Here is a 25,024-nt window from a genome sequence, read left to right on the forward strand (position 1 = left end):
TTTCCTGTCCTGAAGGGTCAAAAAGTGCCAGTGGTTTTAAAGTATTTTTAAATTTAAAATAAATTGCTGGAATATAGTTAGGAATCACACCCACCCACCTATAACCATTTCCTTACTTTTTAAGGAGTTATTTGTTCAGATGTCTTTCAGGCACATCAGTATGTGTGTTGACCATTGCTTTTTCACCATACCACAATTCATATATAATACTACAATCAAGCCAATTCCTTACAACCTATGGAAATTAAGTCAGTTCCATCCACACCACAGGACTGCAATGATGCTGCAGGTCCTCTGACATCCCAGGTCAGAAACTGACACAGCACCTGCAAAACTTACAAGAAAAGCGTTCAGTTGTTGGCAGTGTTTTTAACTTAAATCCTAACTTCTGTTTTTCTCTTTCTGTGTTCGATTAGACCTGTGTTATCACATTCAAACCAACATGAAGGCAGAAAGCCTGGAAATCTGAACACCACTGAGCGCTTTCCAGATTTTTGGCAAGCCCCTTAATTAAAAATTAGGTGCTAATAGTTATAAAAAACCTTACCAACACTTAAATCAACCATGCCACACCGAGTGACAACTTTTACAAAAAAGGCAGGGCTATTTTCAAAAACTGCTCTGTAGATGCCTGAGACCACCAGGTCAAGTGTAAATGTAAATACAGCCGCAGATCGATAGCGAAGGCCGTGACATTTTCCCTTATTTTTACCTATGAAATCCTTAGTACGCTACATTTAGTTTAAATGACTTCTAATAATCTGCGTGTAACTCCAAGGCTCTAAGAGAACCGCCGTTTTCAGCAGTAGGCGCGAAGACTCCTGTACTTATAGCTGTGTGTATATAACAGGAACCGCCAAGAGGACGAAGCACTCCTCGTACTTCAGCAACGGAGCGAGGCCGGCCCGCAGCCCCCGGCCCGGGGGGCTCAGGAAACGGGGCCCGGCTCTGACCCGCTCCGCTCCTGCCAGAAACCGCTCGCCGCCGCCGCTCCTGGCGGGCGTGCAGCCCCGCCACCGGAGCTCCGACCGCAGCGCCCAGCACTTCCACGGATGGCGCCCACCTCGTTTAAAGACCTCCTGGCGACTACCCGTTACCACGCTGCGCGGCAGGGCACGGGGGCCTCGCTGCCCCCGCTCCCCTTCCTGAAGGTGCCGGTGCGGGAAGCGCGGACACAAGCCGTCACGCCGAGAGGCTCTACCGCACCGGCACGGCGAGCTCAGCGCCAGGCGGCAGGGCAGGCGGCGGGGAGGCAGCGCTGCCGGCGGAGAAGCCCCGGCCCGCCGCCCCCGGGGCGGCTGAGCGCCGCCGCTCCCCAGGCCCCCGAGGTCCCGGCGCACTTTCTGAAGTCGCTCGCCGAAGTTTGCCCGGGCGGGCGGCCGCGGCGCCCTCAGCCCCGCCTCAGGCACCCGCCCCGGCCCCTCGGGCGGGCCGGGCCGCGCCGTACGGAGCCAGCGCTGGCGGCGCGCCCCGGAGGCGCCTCCCGCCCCGAGCAACGCCGCCACGGCCACCCCGGTCTCCCGTGGGGGCCGCCCCGGCCCGGGGGCCCTCGCCGCCCTCCAAGCGCCCCGGCCTGCGGGCGCAGATCCCCTGCCCCGCCGCCGCCCCTCACCCGAGAGGCTCCGCTTCTTCTTCCTGCCCCGGTCGCTCTCGTAGAAGCCCAGCGTCTCCGTTCGCTGCTGCGGAGACGGCTGCCCCGGGCCGGCACCAGGCGGCCGCGGCTCGCTGCTCCCCCAGAGAGTTTTGGGCTCCCCGCGGCCGCCGTCCTGCTGCTCCGGGGCGCCGCCGCGCCGTCCGTCCCCGCCGCTGCCGGGCGCGGCGGCGGAGGCAGCGGCGTCGGCCACACCAGCCATGTTCGCCGCCAGCAGCAGCGCCGCCCGCCGCGCGCCCGCCGCCCCCGCGCCGCGCCCCTGCCCGTGACTCATCACCGCGCGACAGCAGCGCGCGCCGGCCGCCGCGCGAGTGCCCAGCGCGCGGGGCGGGGACGGGGGCGGGGGCGGCGCGGCGCCATCTTGCCGCGGCCCCGCCGGGCTTAACCGCTTGGGTGCCGGCGCCCCGGCGGGCAGGGCTCGCCGCGCTCAGCCCGGCCTCGGAGCGGCCTCTCGTTATGTATAGACACAGCCGGGCACAGGGGCGGGTGTTTGCGCTAGGGGAGGGATCTAGCGGCTCCGCTGCCGTTGTCGTAAGGAAAGTGTGTAATGGCTTCACCCGTCACACGGGCCGGGGGGCAGTAGCTTGAAGCAGTCGTGAAGAACGTGAGCAATCTACCCTGTGCCGCGCAAATAAAGACCTCAATCGAAAATGGAAAGCGGGAGGTGAATTATTAACTCTAAAGCCAACAGGGTTTCGGTGAACTGCCTGACACGTGTTGCACTGGACCGGGCACTTGAGGTCACAGCCGGGCTCCCTGGCTTTGTGCCGCTGCTCTTGCCAGAGGCCCCTGGAAGGAGCCGGCCGGTGCCAAGGACGGTGCTGCGGTAGCCACCTGGCTGGCCCGAAGCTCACCTTGCCCCGCCAGGCAGGGGCAGGCAGGTGCCAGCGCTCCAGGAGCCTGCAAAGGTCAACAAGCCCCACCAGCCCGAGAGCCAGGAATCTTGCGGTTCAGTAAGTGCTGAGGCTGGGAATGCAGTTAGTTACTGGCAGCGTGACACCGGTGGTGATAAGGCTCCTCGGAGGCCATGCTAACGAAAAATAATCATTCCTGTCTCAAAGTGCTTGTAATTTATATGGGAGTAAACATGAATATAAGAAGCGGGGAACTCAAGGTAACAGCAAAGCGCTTGTTTGCAGGAGGAATTCACGTGGGCATGAGGACAAAATACCAGGCCTGAATTTCAACTACAAGATCTCCTTCACATTCAGTTCTCATGGTCTCATGCATTCAGAGGCCACACTCAGTCAGCTTAATATTTAGCCACTCGTCCTGGGAAAACAGTGTGCTTAATTTTTTCTTTGGAAGGCCACAGTAGTCTTCCTCTATAACAGGGGTCCTCAAACTTTTTAATCAAGGGGCTGGCGCAGATGAAGGGGCAGGAGGTCATCTGCGGCTGCTTGGTTTCCCCCCCAACCCCTGGCTGGGGGGGGGGGTGGGGTGTTGGGGGTGTCTGTAAATACCGGGGGCCGGATTGAGGACCCTGGGGGGCCCTATCCAGGCCGTGGGCCGTATAGTTTGAAGACCCCTGCTCTATAAGATAACTGTACATTTGTCTCAAAGAACATTAAGAACATTTCAGGCTTTGTATAGACTCGAGGTACCCATTTCCACTACAATTAGTGGTTCTAAATGCCTAAAATCCAGCAGGATTAATCCAAGTCTTGGTATTTTCAGGTAGTGGAGCACGTTTTACAGGCACTCATAACATATAATGTATGTATCATACAAGGTGCTAACAGTGATAGGTACTATATATTATCAGCTTGGGCTTTCTTCTCCCATCTTTTCTCTGCTGGTGTAAAAAGCAGTTGGAAAAACAGGAAGCAGAACAAAGACCTCCAAGAAGAGCTGAGAAGTTCCCTCAGCTGGACTGCTGTTGCAGTCCACACAAAGTTGCACAACACCCTGAGAGATGGTCTGCTTCTCTCCTTCCAACTGTGTATAAAATCTGTATCCATCCATAAGACACACTGCGTAATATTTAAGGTCAACAAGTTGTCGCAACCTTGTTACCAGTCTTACCCAGAAGGTGTTGGCTGCATCAAGCATCATCTAACAACCAGCTATATTCTTCTTTCAGGCCCACTTGAGAAGCTGTCTAATGAATTGCCAGCACCAGTTGTGACAGCACATACATTTTCAGCATTCAGGAGTTGACCCAAGATAACCTGTCTTAGTTTACAAGATCTTCCAGTTTTCTACTTGAAGTAGTTCAGCTGAAGGCATGGTAACAGTATGTCTGCAATACGTTTCAGCTAAGAATTCACTCAATATTTTTGATGCTTCAAAAGCACGTTGAGCTGCTACCCTCAAGTTTCTACCCATAGAGTCTTTCTGTATGTTTCTTCTGTACCTTACACCCAGTTTGTAACCCATCATTGGCCAGAATGTTAATGTGTTCTTTTCCACATGCAAAGATGTGTGTATTGCAACTGTTACATGTGTTATTTTGGCACAGTGGCCACTTCCAGAACGTCAACCCAACTGCAGCAAAATCCTGTCTCTAGGTGTTTGAGTCCTTGAACTAGTCAGAGGGGGAAAGTTGTTTAGTAAAAAATGTTAGCAAGTGTTGATACAGGAAGTAGTGGTTCATGAAGATATCTGCTGCTGGGAGTTATCTGGGACCATCTGCTGTTTGGGCACGAGGGGCTGTATTTTGTTGCTTTTTGTAGCTTATCTGCTAGGAGACATGCTACGGAGTGACCCTGCAGCAGGTCAGAATCCACTTTGCAGTTTTATAACCATTCACCAGTCCTTTTGCTGGAGCGATTTTCATAGGACAAGACACAGCCCTGTCTAAGTTTCCACAGCTGGAGTTCCACTTTTTTCCCCAAGAGATAATTAGCAGGTGGGGGAGAAAGGGAGGATTCTTTCAAAATAACAACTGCCTCAAAGGAGAAAAAGCAGCGCCAAAATCAGCAAAAAACCATTAGGATAATCACCCAGTGAATACAGACCGGGAATTAAGAGTTACTTGAATTTTGTTAGAAATGTCACCACTGCTAATCTTTGAGGCTTTGCACAAGCTACTTCTTTTTTTGCCTCAAATTTTCCATACATATACTTGAGTAATGTTTATCTACCTATAATGTATCTTATACATAATCATCACAGAAGGTTTTTTGCTAATTTGATATCAGAAAAGTTTATTCTGGCACTATTAAGTATCAAGTATTAATGCTTTTTATAGTGTGTCCAGCTCAGTTGTGCTTTAGACCCTGAGTAATAGTGAGGATGGTCTTTTTCTAAATAATGTTTTCACATGGTCTAAAACTCCTCCTTTTTTGTAATGGATTTCCCCCCCGCCCCCCCCAGAAGATCCAACAAAAAGTCATTAGGAAGACAACTCAGAAAATGGATAATCACTTTTTGTAGTGCTTTTTGATGGTGGAATATTGTCTTTTCAGACCTTGCCATCTATGTCATTTACCCCCACCAACTCAGATATCCCCTCTTAAAACACATGGTCTATCGCTGAGGTGTGCTAAAAGGAGGTCAAGCAAGATCTTCTTTTTAGAGAGCAATACAAACATGGAAAATATCTGTCAACAAAATTATATGAGAATTAAATTATGAACACAGTTTCCAAAATATGAAAGAAGTCTAGAGAGAAGTGTGGAAACTCAGTGTGCTGTACCAAGCAGAAGTACCTGAAACTGGCAAGTACATTAACTAGCAATACAGAAGAGGCAGGTGTTAAAATGGTGGTAATAACAATGCAGTACTCATAGCTGTATGAAACAATTATGAGTAACTGCAATACTCATAACTTTATGAAAACATCTGGTATCTGTCTTCCATTGTAAGCTTTTTGTCAATGAGGGTCGTCTTTAGAATTTGCAATATCATTCAAAAAAGACTAGATACTAAAAATGTATGGTTTAATGGTTTAATTTCTAGAGTCTCCTGCAAGAATTATATTGTGTTATAGTCTTCAATGTGATTTTCAATCATCCTTTATTTTTGAAAATGTCATTACTGAGTATCCCTTCTGTGAGGAGGCAAGTCAACAAAACTCACGATGAATTCAAAATGCAATAATGCTGATTGTTTTCCACAATAAAATATTTTCAGGCTCTTTTGTCATATAAACAAGTTATTTTGTATTGGGTTTGTGACTTTTAGTTCATCAATCCACTTAGTGTGGGTGCATATTCATTCTTCTGCTAAAGGCAATGCATCTCTTAGCAACAACTGATACTAACAAACTTAGTTCTAAATCTTTCAGAATCACAGCTGTTACATATTTGCAAGGTACAAAAGTATTGGTTGGAAGTATAATCTAATTCTGTCTCAGTCAGTTCTGTTTGGTAGCTGAAGTTAAAAATATCTGTTTACGCCCACAGGAGAAAAATCATGCAAAGATTCTTTCCTCCATTTTATGTTCAACATCTAAGCAGCACATGAATTTTTGCATGGGATAATCTTCACATATGAAAAATAATCAGTATAAGAAATTGTTGTATAGACAGTAGCATCCTACATTTCACTTTTTTTTTTCTTCTTATTCAAATCTAAGATTTACAGTGCTAGAGTTTACCTTTTGTTTTTGTTTTTGTTTTTTTTTTTCCCTCTGAGTTGTAGGCTCACTAAAAATTTGGTTTACTCCTAGGTAAGCTAAGGGCATTACCCAACATCAGCATGTCCTTGAATAATGCAAGTACAAATCATGTTATGCAACAGTACAATACCTGAAAGTCAGGTTTGACTTCTCACTGGTACATTTCCATTATTTGTTTGCTTTGGATACTGTATTATATAGCACAGGAGCTGCTGCACAGTTAAAATCAATGGTGATTTCCAGTGATAGCATGATTTTCCACCTCTGCAATCTTTGACATTTTTGGAAGAAGTAATTCTTTTGAGATACTTTTATGTGGCATCTTATTCTAGGACCATAGTTCAAGGAGGACTGAAGGGCAGAGGTACAGAAAATTAGTTCAGATTACAGATGTTTAAAAACTTGCTCAAATTATCTTACAAATAAGTTTCATAATGTGCTTTGATTTTTCTTAAGACTTCTGGGGGTTTCCTAGTGTAATATTTTTATAGCTCTTTCTGTCAGATATCTTGAATGTTTTTATCAAAGCAATACTTTTCCTGTGATTGTCAATGACAGTTCTTCCTGCCCATGGTCTGATCTCCATTTTTCAGTGTCAAGATTTCATCAGGGTTTATATCTTGAGCAAAGTGCTACAACTCATGCTTAAACTGCTGCCTCTATTGGTGCACAGATACCTAAACCTCTGACACCTATTATGTAAGAAAAGCAGCAAATGGTCTTTTCAACATCAATGTAACTGAACTCACTGATACATGGGGCATTTCTCCATAAGGTTCACACATTTGAAGGTAAAGCAGGAGGGAGATTCCTAAATCTCTTCGATCCCAAGTTACTTTATCACAATCTTAATCCTGAAGTGCCGGAAGAAAGCTTTTGTAACCTCCCCTTTCCTCTTTTTTTTTTCTCGTTACATATCTGTAGCTACACTACGTAACATTTAAAGATTGCTTTATCTACAACAGGATGGTTTTAAGTGTTACAAAAGTGCAGCTGCCTTTGACTCCATCCACAGCTACTTCTCCAGCAGAGCTAAGCCAGACATGAGGTGTGAGTGGAATAGGTGTGAGGAAATCAGTGGAGAAAACGCAGATGGAAAAACTGTTATGAGAGCTCCAAAAGTCATGAATTGGGAAAAGGGGAGCACCTGGAAAAGAGGGGCTCAGCACCTAAGCATGAGTTTCCTGTACCTAATAATGAAATTCCCAGTGTCAGACAGAAAGTGATTTAGATGTCAGAAAATGTTACCTCTAAAAAATTATTTCCTAATGTGTAAGTTTCAATCTACTATTTCTTCATATTTTTCAGGTCCAGGGAGCAGAGATGAAATCCCAAATTTAGAGTGGCCTGGGTTTTGTGCCTGAATTTACAATATGAGTTTTCAGTGGTGCCAAACCCAAGTGGAGATGGAAATCTCTGTTATAAGAATCATTAGCAATCAGAGTTGCTGTAAAAAGTCCTATTGATTTCAGTAATTTGAAAATCTCATCTCAGCAAGAGCATTTATATTATGATAAAGTATGCAGATATATACATACATACAAGCTTTGTGCCTAAAATTAGGTTGTGAGATCTCAAGATAGGCTCTTAAGTCTCCCACTTCTGGAAAGTATCTCGACTCAGGAGGGAATTCAAATGTGTTAGACTTAAACATAAGGGTAAGCGCTTTTCTGATTTTAGGCAGTAAAATGTATTCTTCAAAAATGTTGAGCCTCCTGTAGGACCAACGGAATCAATTAAGAGGTTCTGGGACCCCTAGTTTAGATTCCTGTTTCTGAAAATCATGGCTTATTTTGTAATTATAGTTGCACATGAAAAGCATAAACAATAGCATACATAGGGAAGGAAATGTATTGCTCATAAATGTGCAACTAATGGCTGTGAGACCAAGCCTTCAGTCATTGTAAATCCAAATAACGATATGACCTTCAGTGGACTCATGAGTTTTCATGAGTTTGGGACTGGTTTTGAATTATTTGAAGTTTGAAAGAAGAAATTTTTTATTGTTTAATTGTTATTTGCTATTTAAACAACGCTAGGACAGATACAAATCACCTTATCCACTGTGCACAATATAGTGAAGGTGAAAAACCGTATGCAGAACATATCATCAACATAGATGTTGGTTTTATATATATAAACACATGCAAATGTTTATTTACATATACATGACAGCAGAATACTGAAATCAAGATCAGCTTTAGGAGCTAAGTATTGTTTTAATGTTAGAAATGTTCTAAAAGCCGCCAGTCTCTTTCAGGCAAGGGTTCAGCGCAGGAATTGTCATCCCTTGAGACTGGCTTTTGCTTTAGCTATTGTTTTTGTTATTAACTCTTACAATCCAATTGTCAAACGTTACAACAGCGTTTGGATCAAATTCAACTCTGATTTAATTCCTGTAACATCAACGTAGTCTGCATGATCTTTTGTATGTGAGTGTACAGATGTTGATTTTTGATGTAGTCACAAACTGTCTGTCAATATATCAAACTGTGTCTATTGATAGCAAAGTTACAGCATCAAGGGAGTGATTTCTTACTTCATGCACCAAAGACCCACTACAGTAGCTTGATGAGGTAAGAATATATTGTCAACTGGAACTCAAAATTTCCCATCCTTTTTTTTTTTGCTCAAGTTTTATATTTTGAAGCAGGCAATTTTAATTTGGCAGGCTCCATACAAACTCAATTACCATTTGGAACTCCGGGAGGATTGCTCTACCTTGATGAGTAACCAGATGCAGTGGAATGTGCTTGGGATTGCTCTTACAGCCCTGGCAGATCATAAAGAAAGGCACTTAACACTGAAAATGCTTGATATTCCTGCAAAGTAACTCTACCTGCCCTACATTTGCATCAACTAGCAAAGCATTAACTAAACATGTTTTTACTTTCCATTTTCAAATTATTATTGTTGTGAGATCCTGTAATTTACAAGTTATTGTAAACACCAAAGCAACGTTAAGAATTGACAGAACTCACGGAGGGGCATCAAGAGTAAATGCTAAGATTCCATCTGTCAGCCACTGAGCTGATGTTTGGAATATCAGAACACTTGAGGAAACCCTCAACTGGTTAAAAAATCCAGAAATGTAATTGAAACAATATGAAATACCTTCCTTTTTGGAAAATCTTATGAAGGCATATTTTAAAAAACAGGCAGCTAACTAAGAAAAATTCCTGCAAATGATGTCTCTTAATACTATTATGTTTAAGGCACTATCAGCATTTGTTAATGGGATTTAGTGTGGAGTCCTAGATTAACTTCTAACTCAGCCTTAAGAATATATGCTTCTTTACAATCTAATGGCTTGGTTTGGTCTGGAAAACTTGCACAGATATGCTCTGATGTTCATGTGTTTGTTTAGAGCACCTGCACACAGAAACATGTGTTCACATAGCCAAGTACCCATACATTCTGTGGAGACGGTTCTAAGCGAAAAGAGCCCTAGACAAGCAATTACCCAACCAGCTTGCACAAAGATGACCCCAATGCATATGGATATTTTTGTGGGCATGAGTCAGCTGCTTGGTTGTGGTAACTTGAGCCAAAGTCTGACTCTGGAGTTATTTTAGTGACCAGGATGCACTATTTTAGTTCTGTATTATAAATCCATATCATGTAATTGCTGACAGAATCTTTATCACAGCATTGCTAACAGATCAGTTATGATCATTGTGATCTGCTAGCAGATCATTTATTCATTCAACCCAGGAATAAATGCTTGATACATAAATTTTAATAATTGCAGCCCTGTCCAGTCAGGACGACCCCTTTCCAAATGACTGGAAGTTACATGACTCATTCCCTCCTTTGTATATTCCCACAGCTGGCACATTCAGTTCCCTCCCAGTACTCCTATATTTCACAATCCGTAACAGCTTTCTCCCCTTTCCTTAAGTGAGATTGTTTGAAATGAAATCAGGAGAATTACCAATTAAAGTAAGAACAGTTGAATGCCTGAGTGTAGCCCCTTGGATGAATGCAGAACTATCATCTTAATTGCAAGCAGCATGCCTTACGGCAGTATACAAAGCACACCTTGTTTAATAGAAGTATTTCACACTTCCAGTAAGATGATTAAATTTTATGTCCCGATGTGTCTGCAAAGCACAAGCATACGTTTAAACTGGAGTCCATAATGTGGACAAGCACGACTAATAAAGCAACCCGTGAGAATTAACAGGAAAAAGGTAATAATGCAGAACTACTGTGTCGTCTGATTTACTCTTTCCTACTCACAGCATGTTACTGGCTTCTGATGCTGTGAGTAAAGATTGCTCATGGTGCCAATTCACCCTTTTTTTTTCTACAGTGTGTCTCCATGGCAGATCCTGTTCTTGCCCCCTTAGCTGTGTTTGGCTGGTGTCCTCAGTAGCCAGATTTTTTAAACTTTGTCTGAACATTGTTGTTGACCTTCTAGACCTCTAGCCCAAGCTGAATGAGCAGGTGTAATGCCTGGCTGAATCAGCCACACGATCAGCATTACAGTGTTCGGAAGGCGCAGCCAGGAGTTGGGTGTTTCACTCTGGAAAATAAGTGCCCTGCGAGAGAGGAACCACCCTCCCCTGTATTTGCAACGATGGCTCAAACACTGTGATGCTAGAAGCTGACGGTTTTAGGAAGTTAAAGAACAGACTGATCCTGAGCCAGCTGTTCCAGTGCAACAAAGTCCGACTTCTGTGGGCTTTCAAGGAAGTAGTTGAGCAGGTAATTCAGCACTGAGAAACTGTCTTGCTGGGTTAGAGGCAGCTGGAGGTGACGAGCAGTTTTGCAAGGGAGCCACTTGCATTTAAAATTTTAGATCTGGGTTGAGGAGTGTCATTTTAGACATGCAGGGTTAAAAATTGTAACTTAAATTCAGGAGCGGCTTAACAACTGAATTTCTCTTGTGGGAAATGGATTTCCAGGTCGGGAACAACTGTAACACTTAGGCAGCTTTCCCATTTACTAAGTATAGCTATTAATTTTAATTTGCATAAAGAACATGGATATGTAAGTCTTCAATTACTTTAAAAGCAGTATTTCAACTGATACAGTGAAGTAATTAGTTGAATGAGGAAATGATATTACATAGTGGAAAGCTTGGTTTGCCAAGGATCAATTCGTTGACATTTGAATCCAACTAGAGATGAAATGCACAGAACAAAAAGTAGACTATTTTAGTAAAAAGCCATCTCATCAATTTGGAACAAATGAAAAGTATGCCTGCTTCTCAGCCAGAGTGGCTAAGTAAGGAATTTATCTGTGGTAGAAGACTTACAGATAACAATTTAAAACATGAAGTGAATAGAACAGTTTATTATTAAAGCATAGGGAATCAACATGTTTCTTTTGTTATTCCAGAAGCAGAATCATTATTTCTATACCATTTTTTTCCTATGTATAAAATGAGGATACTATTACATATGACACCTGTTCACAGAACTGTGATGCTTGAATTCAGCAACATCTGTTAATATCACTGCAATCCTCAAACAGGAAATACAACAGGAAGGAAAATACCATAACTTTGATCTACATCTGGATTTTCTTTGCTTGATTGTTGCAGTAGTTTATGTACTGTCATAAATTCATAGCATCTCTCCTACAAATAAAACACAACAAGATTTTGATCCAAGAATTTTCCTGTCTAAACTGGAGATTGTCATAATAACAAATCAAGTGATAACAATGAAAAATGAGTGAGCTACAAGGGAATGAAGAACATAGCTGTGAGAGGTAACAAAACAGTTACTGTTATATCCATATTTTGTTAGTTCAAGTAACAAAGGGAAAGGACAAGGTGCTTTTTACAAGCAAGGAGGTTTTCTTTCTCAGTACAAGATGGATGTGAAGGCTGCTGATGTAACAGGTAAATGTAGGGTTATTTAAACTGTCCAAAGCACAACGATTTTCAGTTATTCTATAAAACTATATTGTTTTTTAATCTTTTTATCAACACAAACTTGGATTTAAAATATATAGGCCCTCCCTACAAAAAAAAAAAAAAAAAAAATTGCTGCTGTGTTTTTCCTAGCTACAATAAATTGACAAGAACCATTAATTCCTAGTCTAATTAAAGAGAGTGATGATATCTTAAGTTCATTCATATCAGTGTTAGATAAACACTTAGAAAGAAGCTAGTAAGGATTCTCTTTGTCCTGTAGAGATTGTGTAATCAAACCTACCAGAAAAAACAATATTAAAAAAGTCTGCTGAAAAGCATACACTATCTCCACAATGCAACTGAGTCAAAACAGGGATAAAGAAAATCTCTTTTAACAACATATAGCTATGCTACACCACAGCTTCAAATAGCAAATGAAGATTCAGTATTCAGAATTGCATTGGCGAAGGTTCAGTTCTGTGGTAAGAAACTTCATTTTTTTGGACACGAACCAATTTTTAACTGATAGGAGTCAGAAGAATCTGCCTATAGGAACACTTCTTATTCCAGCGCGGTATGCTTCAGGATATCTTGCTCTTTCCTCCTAAGAAATCAATCGGAGTTGAAGATAGGATGCTGGAGGCAGGATACTGCCTCATAGCAAGTAGAGGTCTCATCAGCTGTAGCCATGCTTTTCTGTTTATCCAAAAGATGCAAAGATTTTATGAATTCCAGTCTGATAGGTCTTTTAAGGACCACATAACGAACAATTACTAGTAATTGAGAAGAATTCTTCACTTAAAAGCAAAAGAGTCCCCAAAACGGCTGTGTGCTGCCTTATCATGTTTACACTCCTCTGAATTAGTGGAGGACTAGCTCTGGCACGCCTCAGCCCTCTGCTATATTTTGCCTTCACCCCCATTTGTGGCTTGGACAAAATTGGCACAAAAGGATTTCAAGCTGACAGAGATCATTCATGTCTCACTCATCAGCGGACACTTGCCTCTACCTCACACTGCTGTTCTAACCTGGATCAAAGTGGAAGCCGTACCAGGGCATCTGGCTGCACCTGGGCTTCTGCTTCCATGCCATCTCGGTGGCTTTCTTTGCATCAGCAGTCAGAAAGGGAAGATTGCTTCTGGGTCTCTCACCTGTTAAAATTTGTAAGTTCTGAATTTATGTGGTTTTGAAGGAGAAAAAAAGTGCAGAGACCGATCACTTCTGTGATGAAGAAACTCCACTAAGTCCGAGTATACATTCTTTATATGGGTATTTTTGAAACATTAGTGATGCAGCCTATTGAATCTACGTACCTGTAATAATGATAGCAAGCTGGCAATCTATGTTGACATTAACCGATTAACATCTTTACCAATAATACAAAGCATTGTGAAATGTGGAAACAATCAGCAATGAAATTGTATTCTAGAGGCTTGCCCCAGCCAGGTTAACAAGGAATGGCTGTAAGGCAAAACCAAAAGGCTTCCCAGAATACTGGCTGCAGCTGGTTGTATCGACGGGCTGAGTGCCCACCGCTTGCAGAGGCCACTGTGAGATGTGTCAAAACATTCTTGGGTGAATATTTGGAGCAGGCGAGAATTATGCTCTGGTCAGTCTATTATCCCACCCATGGCTTAGCTCCTGCAAGTTCCAGGGGGACGATGAGCAGCCAGGACAAGTTATGGAAGACACTTAGACTAGGCCAGTGTGCTCCAGGGGCTGCACACACCTGTGGTAGCATATATACTTTTTAATTATGGCATTTCTTAGCTCTCTGTTGACCTCAGGGACCTTCAGATGAGGACCCTGTTCACTAGTCTGTCTTACTGATGCATCCAGGCATGTATTTATGAGTAATCCCTTGATTGTTAAAAATGCATCTTTCACTTCACTGTAATTTCCAATGTGGACTTTTGTCAGATCTATATAGTTGCCAGGGAAGAGTTCTTGCCAGTAGTTGAATTATCACAGTCTGTGCTGTAATTCTGATGTAGATATAAATTGTTTGTGCTTGTCTGCTTATAAGTACAGTCTCTCTTTGAAAGACTCACAATGAAGAAAATCCAAAGATAAGCAGGTTTGTAAAAGAAAGGCCTGGAATTCTTTAAGAAAATGTAAAATAAAAATGTGAGTCTGCTTCTGTAAATTATTTAATAAATTTAGCACCCAAGATAAAATGGTTTTGGCACTGCTAAACTCAACAATTATAGTATAGAGTCAAACTGAAATTCAGCTAATAGATGTGACAGAGAACATACAGAAATCTTTTATTGCATGCTGCCATCTTGTGACTGTACATGTGACCTGCTGTATGGAATAGCTGGGAAACCGAGCCCTATAGATTCGGCCAGTAGCGCTTGGTGAAGACATTTTATTGAATTGAATTGAATTTATTGAATTGAAGGACGCTTTCTGTTCTGACATAGTCAGTCCATGCTGAACTGACAGCAGGGAAAGAACAGATAAAATACTTTGGCAATATTTTGGCTAATCCAGTCATCAGTGGGGAGTCCCAAGCTTGGCCATTGTGGATAGGATGATTTTACAGTGAAGTCATCGTCCATGAACTTTTCTGAGAAGGAACTTTTCTGTAAGCATCTGTTAAATCAATTCCCGCCTATGGGTAAACAGGACCACCAGGCAGTGCTTCCTCGAAACTCACGAGGGAAAATACCGCGTTAGATTTTCTGTCACTGTGGGAAAGCGACGTGAAATAACAGCCAGCCTGTGAGTACCCTCTCCTTTCTGTAACATAAAGGACAGACATATAGCTTGGGATGAAATTCAAGGTCGAATAAGAAGATGTTATAGAGCATTATATCCCACTGTTCCTGCAGCTTGGCTTTGAGGAGCCCATCGATGATGACTGAATGAGAGCCACTGAAGATGGCTCTTAGCTGCTAAACATGCAGCGAGGTAGGTAATACCAGGCACTGTGTCACTAGCATAAAGCATAGCTAGCCTGGAAAGCCTTTGGTTCTAGCGATGCTACTCGGGATGAAGTTTTGCCCATGAAGGCACCCCAGCTTTGCAGTAATGGGTAGATGGTAAAGTAGATATTTACATTTAAAGCTTCCCATGCACCATACTGTAGAAACAAAACTTTCAGAGCTGGAGGACATATTGAATAACAATAAGCAAAAATGATCTGAGTGTGGAAGAACTAATGTGTTATGCAAATATCATTCAATAGATCACAGGGCATAAATTGTGCAGGAATTAATTTAGCCTAGAATTTAGAGAAAAGTTTCTAACATCAGTGAGGTTCTGAAATGGCCATCTAGGAGAGCAAAGGGAACCTGGCTAGTAATGGGATGGATCTTGTTAAAGTTGTTGAAATCTGGCTGGTCAGAATTCAGGATGTTGCCTGCAGGTCAGCCCGGTGGTTGCTGCAGTTACCGAGACACCAGCTTTTGAAAGCTCGGGTAAGAATTATAGTTGTATGAACAAATGGAAAGTGCTGTATCTTAGCAAAATCATACAAGAAAAGTCCCAACAACTTAAGAGATTTAGGTGTAGCTTGAACTGGAAAAGGTGAGAGCCTGAAGGACATAGAAATACATGCACAGAGAGAAATCCAAAAGGAAACGGAAGAGAAATGGAAGACCAGAACAGAAACCAGAGACCTCTGTTTTACCCACGCTGAGTTGAAGCTGGCAGATTCAAAGGTTAGTTCAAGGCCATTGGACCTAAGTATGGCTAAATTTCTCTGTAACACTGATGAAGCCTGGCAGGTTCACTCTTTCCCATGGAAGTGCACCTGTAGTGAGGAGGAAGAACTGCTGGTCGAAAGAATTTGTGGCGTGTAGCTCCAGTTTGGAAGTTTGCCTGGGGAAGTGTGAGAAGTCCAGCTGAGACAACCCATTTTATTGAATTGCTTTAAGTGTTTTCTGATTTAATTTGTTGTTCACCTTCAGTTTTGTTCAAATAGCATGCAATCATGGTGAATTAAGAAATAACATTATTTAGAAACTAGGTGGAGCTGTTTGTTTAGCACATGCAGCAGGTCTGATATGTTGCGCTCCGTGTGCAGAATAAAGTGCGCCTTTTATGTGCACAGATGATGTATGTATGTATCACCCATATTTCATGACGCATACATTTGCTAAATTTCAGTGAACGCAATGATACATTTCATGATGGATCTGAGAGCTGATGTACTGTGCACATAGTGTACATTTGCAGAGTGGCAGTTCTTTTTATGTTAGAAGGTATTTTCAGACAGATTGAAGAAGGCGGTGGCAGCTAGTTACAGTGAGTGGCAGAGCTGGGGGCTGCACTGGAGATTGACTGGTGAGGAAAGTCTTAAAAGGAGCCAAATGTTACGACTACCAATATTTTGCGATTATTTGGTTGTAGAACAGGATTATGTAAGATTACTGTAGGAGAGATGTGGCATTTAGAAGATCTTTTGAATATTCCACTGGATGTAGCAAAGTAAAAATAAATACACTGCCTTTTACAGGTGCTCAGAAAGAAAACAACAGTGTGGAGATTGAAGAGGGGAGTCAGAGATGGGAAATTAAGCTTTTGAACCTATTTGTACCATGATGTTCCAGCTTTCTCAGGGTTTGCTTTGGCAGATGTTGCCAGCGTAACCTTATTCCTCTGAACAGTAGCGAGCTAGTGCTGGAATACGTGGCCTCTGTGCCATCTACACCTACATTCTTTGCTGAACCTACTTTGTGGTTAGAAGGCAAACTTCCCAAAAAGTGGTAAGAAAACTGGGTTGGGTGTCATTTAGTGAGGCCTCATGGCCCTAAAACCTTTCCTTCAGCCTGTATCGTTCCCCATGGAGCTCTGCACACCCTTTGTTCTGCACCTTATACATACCTCAAGAGTCCAGTTGCGCTGAAGGGTGACGTGCAAGTTGCAGCCGTCTCCAGAATCCCAGCTTCTCTACGTCTGCCCCTGGAGTTCCCTGCATCTTTGGCTAAACAAGGCTGTGCTATTCTGAATGGGTGTGCTACACCTTGGAAGAACTGGAAAGCTTCTGCCTCTGTTCTTTCCGTAACAGCTTGAACTTACAGTAAAAAAGCTGGCCTGTGTTTGACTTAGTGCAACTGCTGGCTTTAGAAAAATAAATAAATTCACGTAGGACTGATTTTTGGCTTGTGAGAGTTTGTGATGAATTCAGCCACCAAACCAGGGCACCCTTAGCGAAGTAATATATATTCGTTTTGTCAGCCATGAGGTTGCAAATAAATTGAGGGGTTTCTAATGCGCTGCATTGTTCAACATGGAGTGGTTAAGTTTATTAATTATATATTATATGATTTTATATTTATTAAGACCACAGACATTGATGATATTGCTTAATAGCTGGTTAAATACTCATAGTTAAGGTTGACAACATTCTGGTAAAAGACCTGATTTGTCTGGGTCATACAGTGTTCTCTGTCCCACTGTTTCCATCCCCTTGACTTTGCAAAACAAATGTCATTTGTTAAAATTATCTTTTCTTTCAAGTTTTCTGAAAGTTTGCAATGCCTGCAATACTGACCAGCGGGTCATTTAACAGAGGAGGCTGCCCTGCTTTTTATACCTCTCCCAAGTTAAGACCTTGGCAAGAGCTTCCATTTCTGCTTGTGTTTGCCCTTCCATAAACCTTACTTCCATAACCTCAAGTTTTCCTAATGTCTTCTGCTACTGCACACTCCAGCTCCATCCACCGTAGCGCAGACCTTTCACCCACTTCTTGTAAATATGGCCAGTCTATATATTTCTTCCCCTTTCTAAAGTAAACTTTTAATGTCAGTTATCACTTTCCTTTCTCTGCTGCCTTAATGCCGATTCATTTGTGTTCTCTTTGCTGTATCAGTTTGCAAGAGGCAATTAATGTTATTTTTTTCTACTCCACACAATCCATCACACACTATCTCTTCTGCCCAGATTCAGGGAGGTCAGCAAATAAATACTTTTTGTGAGATTTCCATCTTCTGCTCCACTTTCATTAAAACGAAAGAGGTAGTGCCCTCAACATTAGGGTTAAGAAGAAGAATATGTGAATATGAATGAAGTCCAAGGACTTTTCCGTGATGAAAGAATGATCAACTAAGTGTGCTCATATAGCAAGCATGCTGATACAGTAATACTATAAGAACATTTTTTCATCCACCCAAATCTGTCTTCTTCCTCAGTTTAGATTATGTTGCCTGAATACAGCATAGGTAGATCACACGTAATACAGCAATGTTTCCAAAAATCATTTCCAGGAGGTGTTAGCTATCCTGCGATGTGTGTAAGAAAAGAGACAACAGTGTCACAAAGTTTTGCATCACCCACTGTAAGTAATCTTTTCTTGGGGCCACTGGTAAGAGGGACTTTCTTTTGCCAGTAAGAATTATATGAAGAAACCAGAGCAGACGAGGAGCTTTTGGGTTTAACTCATAATGCCCAGACGGAGAGCAGCTTTCCAGGATAAAGTGGAAATTAAGGAAAATGCCAGTGGGTTGCCAGCATGGAACCTATCAGCAGGTCTATCTGAACAGAAGTAAAAGTCTAGCTGGAGTGGCAGTGCTCCAGGGAGAGGTGGAGAAGAGAGCCTGAGTGTGTCTTCTCTGAGAAGGTGGCAAAGGCGAGCCATCCGTCACTGCTAAGTGTCTGAAATGCAATTTATAGAAAACTTAATTTTTCAGTTAGAGAAAAAAATGATGAAAAGAATGAACCGATTCTGTATCAAAGATACAGGCAGGTGGAAAATCAAGCACTATGCATGCTGTTTAAAGGGAAATATATCTTGTCAAAATAAGCTGCAATGAGGCTAATTCATCACTATGCCAAGGTACCTACTGTACTTGGAGAGGAAGGAAAGTTACCAGGAGGGTTTTGGACCAGTCAACTGCTTGGTAAATTCTCTAAGCCTTCAAGGACTGTACATGTGCTGTAATTTTAGATGATGTTGGAACATAGGCTAAAGATGGGGAAATACATGGTTGCGTACAACAGCATGTTACATCCTGGGAATAGGTATAAATTGTCTCTATCAGTGTTATAGCCTGAACCGATGAAAGATGTTGAGTTTAAATACAGTTAGCTGGAGTGCTTAACATAACGTTCAGTAAATTCAGGTAAATCCAGAATTACCATGTGTCTAGCTTTATTACACAACCCAAATTAAGGAAGGACCATCTAGCTTCAGAGTTTCACTATGCCCAGTGATCAAAAATAATGATTTCTGATACAACACTGTGGCCAAGCATGAGTATCAAACTTGGGTAACCCTGTTTCGTTAGTTCTTCTCAGGTAGAAGAGGAGGATTTGCTCTCATTTTCTCACCTAGTTGACACACAAAGACCTCATCTCAAATCCTGTTGTATTCCTCTGAAGGGTCATAAATCTGCATGCAAGATTAAAAATCCTTCAAGTGAACTAGGAAGAGATGCTTTCAAATACAAATAGATATAACCTAAGTGTTTTGAAAATACAGCCAGTACTGGTTGCTTTATCTGGCCCTGGAGCAGCAGTAGGTTACTGTGAGATACTCTGCTACATCAGGCTTCAGGGAGCAGCAAGGCTTTGGGCTCCAGAGCTGCAGGTACCAGCCAGGCAGCAGGGTAGGGGCTGCGCCAGCATGAGCTCAGGCCCATCACCCCAGAGCTTAAATGCAGATGATGGACCATGGGCAGAGGATAGACGGGATATTCCAGGTGAGGCTCTTTACAACTCTGGCCTGAGGCAGGGGCCTGCAGCTGTGCCCCATCTGCGCTGACCTGGGCCACAGGATCTGAACCCCTTGCATGAACTGCTGGTGCACGCAGGCTCTGATGCTAGACATATTAGAGGTTAAATCAGTGTGATCAAGAGATACTTCACTACCAGTGGAAAAGTATTTTGAGAAGTTTAGGAGGCTTGAACAACATGGATTCATTAATCTTGATGAGTAAATGAGTTTCTTTTAATAACCATGGTGATCAAGGACTGCCTACTGATGTCCCAGCTCTTTCACTGAGGTAACTCACTGCAGAGGTAGCAACTGATGTAGGTACACAGTTAGGAAAGAGTGAGCCATATGGTGAAGAGCGTTGCAGAAGTAAGCATCAAAAGTAAAAAAAATCACAAGCTAAGGACTTTGAATTCACCAGAACTGCAGCAGGAAGCAGCCTCCTGCAAGAACCTGCCGTTCCCCGATAGTTAAGGATGGCCAAGCTCCCAGTCCAGAGCATTGCTGGCTCACAGAGTAATTTTGGGGATAATTACAGCATTGCTTGCCTGGGTATTATGGTTCTGCCTTGACAGAAGGCTGTTCCTCATCTTTCTAAGCCAGAAAGGTCACATCTGCACTCCTGATTAGGGCTAATATGTTGAAGGTGACTCTCACAACCCACTTTTCTGCAATACTTTATATCTAACTGGATATACTAAACACGGGCAGAATTCATCACTGCACAGCTACATTTGAAACCTCTGTATTATCTACTATTGTATCTAATGTGAGCATTTCAAATAGGGTAAGACTAATTTGTTTCCCTTCTCCCAATTCAAGCCCTATCACACCATAATGTTCTACAGTCTTAATATCGAAGCAGTTCATTCAGTACCACCTTACTCACTTTTCTTATTTTGTCTGGATTTGCAGTCTTGAACGTTTTCTCACGTCACTTCAAGAATTTCCTTTTGTGCATACACAGGCAAAACAGCTGACTGTCAAACACACATCTGTATGGTGTAGGCACAACACTTGGGGTGAGTTTGATGCTTTACTAGAGAACTACAGCAAAGCCACTTTGGTTATGGGCTGCAGGACTGTCCAATCTCTCTCCCAGCCTCCATACTCTAAACATTGCTCCTGGTAACAGAAGAACTGAAGGATCTGAGATCAGGATTCCTTTAAAGAGAATTTATTGAAACCTCAGAAGGTCTATGTACAGGAAGAAACTTCCAAAGCTAAGATTAAAGTTGGCACTTCTTTTAATAAACAGTGAGATGCTTGAATAAATTGGTGGTCCCACAGGGGCTGAGCATCTGCCACTAACTTCCATAAAAGCAGAAACCAGGCAGCACGTGTGAAAACTAAGCTCTCTGTGTAGGTACCTGAGCATAGCATATCCCGACTGTGCCCCACGTTTCTTGTCCCTTTTGACTGACCTCCGTTTGGCTAACCCACTTTCAAGTCACTCAGTTACGGTACAGCTGCTCAGCACAGCACCTAGGCTCGGGGAGGGGCATGCGCACAGCTGTGCCCATTGGAAATGCTCTCTCTCCCCCAGCTGTGTGCTACTCGCTTATGCTAGAGATTACTGTCCTCAGGAGGAATTTTGTCAGCGTTGCTAATCTGCTTCAGATAACCACAATTGGGTTAATTGAAACAGCTGATGAAACTGGTTCGCACTAGCAGGGCTAAGTTTGCCTGCACAGTTTTAGCAAATCCACCCAAGATCCCTTCCAGGAGCAGAGCCCTGGGGACAGCTTCCAGCTGCTGGGAGTAGAGTGGGGGTAGAACAGGCACTTGGGATCTTGAGGAGGATGTCTGCCCATGGCCTGACGTGGAATTATCCGAGACACTGGGAAAAATGAGCCACAAGAGCAGCACCAAATAAGGGTAGAGTCCAAATTCAGGGTTTGTCTCTGATTTCTTTGCTGTGGATGGAGATTTCAGCAGAATACTGCGGATGACCAAGTGTCCTTCAGCATCACAAGGAGACTAGTCCCTTATGAAAGTCTTTAGTGCCCCAAAGATTATCAACTGGTGCCTGAGTGTCCAGCTTTGTAACCCAAGTACCTTCTTCTGCTTTATGATTTCAGAAGACAAAAGGAAATGAGAGCAAGCAAATAAAATGTAATCTCTCTTCAGTAAAAAAATCATCTGTATTAAAGCTCACAAATACATCTGTTAGCTTTCAGGCACTAACGCAGCAACAATGTCTGCTTCTTATCCTTTCCTCTCAGAGGAAAACGAAAAGCTGAGAAACAACTGTTCCTTTTACCTCTCCCCAGCATCTAATATTTTCATCTCCTTAGTCAAGTATATAACTCAGTCCTTGCATCCATATTTTCACAGTTGTGGTAATCCAGCATTCTCCGGGCTGCCTCTTGCTTTTTTCCAAGATATATTATTACCTCCTGTATATTACGCTCTCTTCCTTCCCACCATATTTCTGGCACATTGCATGCCCCATGTGCTGGATGGGAACATTATCTGATTCCATGGTTGTAAATAACTCTGTTAATATTCTTAGATTATTACCAGATTTAGTATAATGCTACTTCTACAGCTATCTTTCAAGTGTGTGAACACAGACTGGCCTCCTCTGGGCTGTTTTTGACTGCTACAGTGCTTTGTCCTCCACATTGTAAGCAGGATCCTGTGGCCAGCATCTGAAGATTTAACCCTTCAAAGATAGGAAAATGTCATCTCTGAAACAATAAAAATCAGTAAGCTTCACTGGGAATCCCCCTAACCACTCATTCACACACCTCCAGGTAGCCAGTAACATCCTGCTTGGTAGAATATTTTCACGTTATCTCCAATTTGTATTGTATTAGACATCAAAGTTAGTACTTGACATCTTTACATGGTCCAATGTGTTTTGCTAGGGATGCACTCACTGGTTATTAACTGGATTAAACCTGATATTAGCTTGGCTTTGTTTAATTTCTAAAATTATTTACTCTGCGATAACTGACTAACCTCAGTTAACATTGTGAATTGTTTGCCCTGTAATGACCAGATATTCCATTACATTATGTAAATTATTTGCATAGTGATTATGATTTAATGTTATTGGTAATTAGAATTATTTGCCTGCTGGTAATGCTGTATAAATGATCTGTCATTAATCACCGAGCACACCTTACTAAGAGCTCTAATGGGGAAAGCTGCAGTCTAATGTCACTTGACTATCGGTCTCCTCTGGGCCATTGTTTTACATCACAGCGAACTGTTTCCTGTGTTTATTGATCATTTATTGATCATTACCATAAAGACCTGGGGCTTTGTAAATGTCTTTATTCTTTGATGTAAGATATCACAGGACTTTGAGTCACAGTAATCAAAATGTGTAGCTGCTGAAATTTGCTCATCAGATTTTCACACCTGCAGTTTTAAACCACATCAGCAGTTCGGCCTCTTGAAGAAGGAAGAAGTTCCATAGTCCACACCTTCTCACTAGTACCCATAGAGCCAAGGGCATGTCTTTGCCAAAGGAAAATTTAAAAAGGCAAAAGCCAGTGAGACCCCCAGCCAGCAGATCACCGTCTTTAAATCAGGAAAAAATACGTCCTGACTGCAAGCTCCTCTTCCCCTGCAAAAAAGCCAACAGACAAATGTCATTGTTCATTTTTTTTTTTTTTTTTTTTACACTCACTACTTCATCACTTTTTTAGGAACCACTTTTATTGACTCTGTATTCTCCTTGCAACAAACCACTAGTAAACTAGTTGGTGAGAAGAATAACCAAAACTACTCAACATCCTTCCTACCCCTGTTCAGTGTGTGCTGTGCCGAATGCGATGGACTGAGTGTCCGTTACCGTAAGCAGAGAAGCCCATACCCCTGGGAGCTGGATGGCCATTTGTAAGCCGAGTGCCTCGAAGCCAGACCTCGAGCTCTGCACTGATGAGGCAGCGTGCAACGGCGGGTCGGATTCACGCTGCAGATGTATACTGCCACTTCCAGTGCATCAAAACCAGGACAGAACCATTAAATTACCCGGTTTTCCAAGGTGGGAACTAGAGCTTAGGGGTCTCAAGCACAATGCTAAGACCAAGACACGCAGGATTTAAGGCTCATTCCTGCCCTGCACCTCCATGCACCCCTGCAGGCCACGAACAGGGTATTTCAAGGTCATGCAAGAAGTCTGAGGCAGATTTTCACATATCCACAGTCGGTGCAAAACCTGAATGTTTTGTCTTCTCAGGCTCTGAAATAACTATTTCAGAATTATTCAGAATGTGAAATAATCAGAATTCAGAATATTCAGAATGTGAAATAATCAGACCTATCTGATTAAGTAATGTAAGATGATAGGAGTTATTCCCAAATGGGAGACACTCTGAAATGAGACTCATGCTTAGTAAACAGTCTTTACTGTGACTTAACTGCAAGGTGTTTAAATACTTACTGTGAGTGTGTGAAAGAGCTAGAACTGTATATGAAGAATGAAAATACTTGTCATAACACTTTCTGTAATTTTTGTGGAATAAAGAACTGTTTATCTATGTAGCGATTCAGTTAAATTGCAATGCCTGTTTATCATGCTAAGAGATTTGAGTAGTCTGAAAGAAATATTTGTACTGAAAAGCTTTGTTTAGAATCAAAAGGAAAATAGCTGAAACCTACTGAACCAGAAAATGTATGCAAAGGAAGATCAATGTGAATAAAGTATCTCTTTTAATATTTTACCAGGGGAAAAAACAGAATCATTAATGTTATTTTTAATTTTGAGCCTCTGTAAGATTATGAACAGTCTTGATTTTGCCTTGGAAGGTTAAACAAAAAGACTAGTCAGTTGTAGAAGAGAGGAACGGGTAATAGAGGAACATGAAGAAGAATTTCATACATTTAAAAGGCTAATTGATGATTGATCAATGCAAATAAATATAGAATATGAATGACTTTGATGAGCCATTCTCATGGAATCCCTGTGCTTTGTAAAATCTGAACTATGAAACTCTAGTAAAATATGGAAGGCAAGTGTCCATGCATTATTAATGAATAATGAAAAAAAAAAAAAAAAAAAAGGGGTGAATAAATTTCAAAGTATTGCACCAGTCCGTCCCCTTCATAAAATATCTACTGACAGAATTAAGCAGGCAAATAGTGAGATGTGCATACAGCAATATATTGGAAACATGGTGGGTATCTTTGGTTATTCAAAATGAAACAGCTACCTTTTTTTGTGAAGCTAAATAAAATCAAGTGAACAGTTTGTCCAATAACGTTGTGCTTTTCTCGTGCAAGAACATTATGTTTCTCTAAGTCTTCTGATAAACATGGAAA

General features: G+C 42.2%; 1 protein-coding gene and 1 long non-coding RNA gene across 6 annotated transcripts in view; one reads left to right on the forward strand and one right to left on the reverse strand.

Moving 5' to 3' along the window:
• The window catches only part of TAPT1 (transmembrane anterior posterior transformation 1), a 48,347-nt gene extending 46,440 nt beyond the window's left edge, over positions 1 to 1,907 (reverse strand). For 2 of the 5 annotated variants that reach the window (XM_027785618.2, XM_055794134.1), the window contains exon 1: positions 117 to 1,041. Coding sequence is in view for 2 of the 5 variants with exons in the window: in XM_055794131.1 (XP_055650106.1) it covers positions 1,613 to 1,853 (241 nt within the window). In the remaining 3 variants the exon portion in view is untranslated. Of the gene's footprint in view, positions 1 to 116; positions 1,042 to 1,063; positions 1,291 to 1,612 lie in introns of those variants that run through there. The other 3 variants (XM_055794131.1, XM_055794132.1, XM_055794133.1) reach the window with 3 other exon arrangements.
• A 147-nt stretch (positions 1,908 to 2,054) lies between these two features.
• LOC114011943 (uncharacterized) lies at positions 2,055 to 5,749 on the forward strand. Its single transcript, XR_003554092.2, has 2 exons — positions 2,055 to 3,640; positions 3,735 to 5,749. It is a non-coding gene; the product is annotated as an uncharacterized LOC114011943 (long non-coding RNA).
• Positions 5,750 to 25,024: the final 19,275 nt, after the last annotated feature.

This window comes from Falco peregrinus, chromosome 2, assembly GCF_023634155.1.
Source record: "Falco peregrinus isolate bFalPer1 chromosome 2, bFalPer1.pri, whole genome shotgun sequence".
Classification (NCBI taxonomy): domain Eukaryota; kingdom Metazoa; phylum Chordata; class Aves; order Falconiformes; family Falconidae; genus Falco; species Falco peregrinus.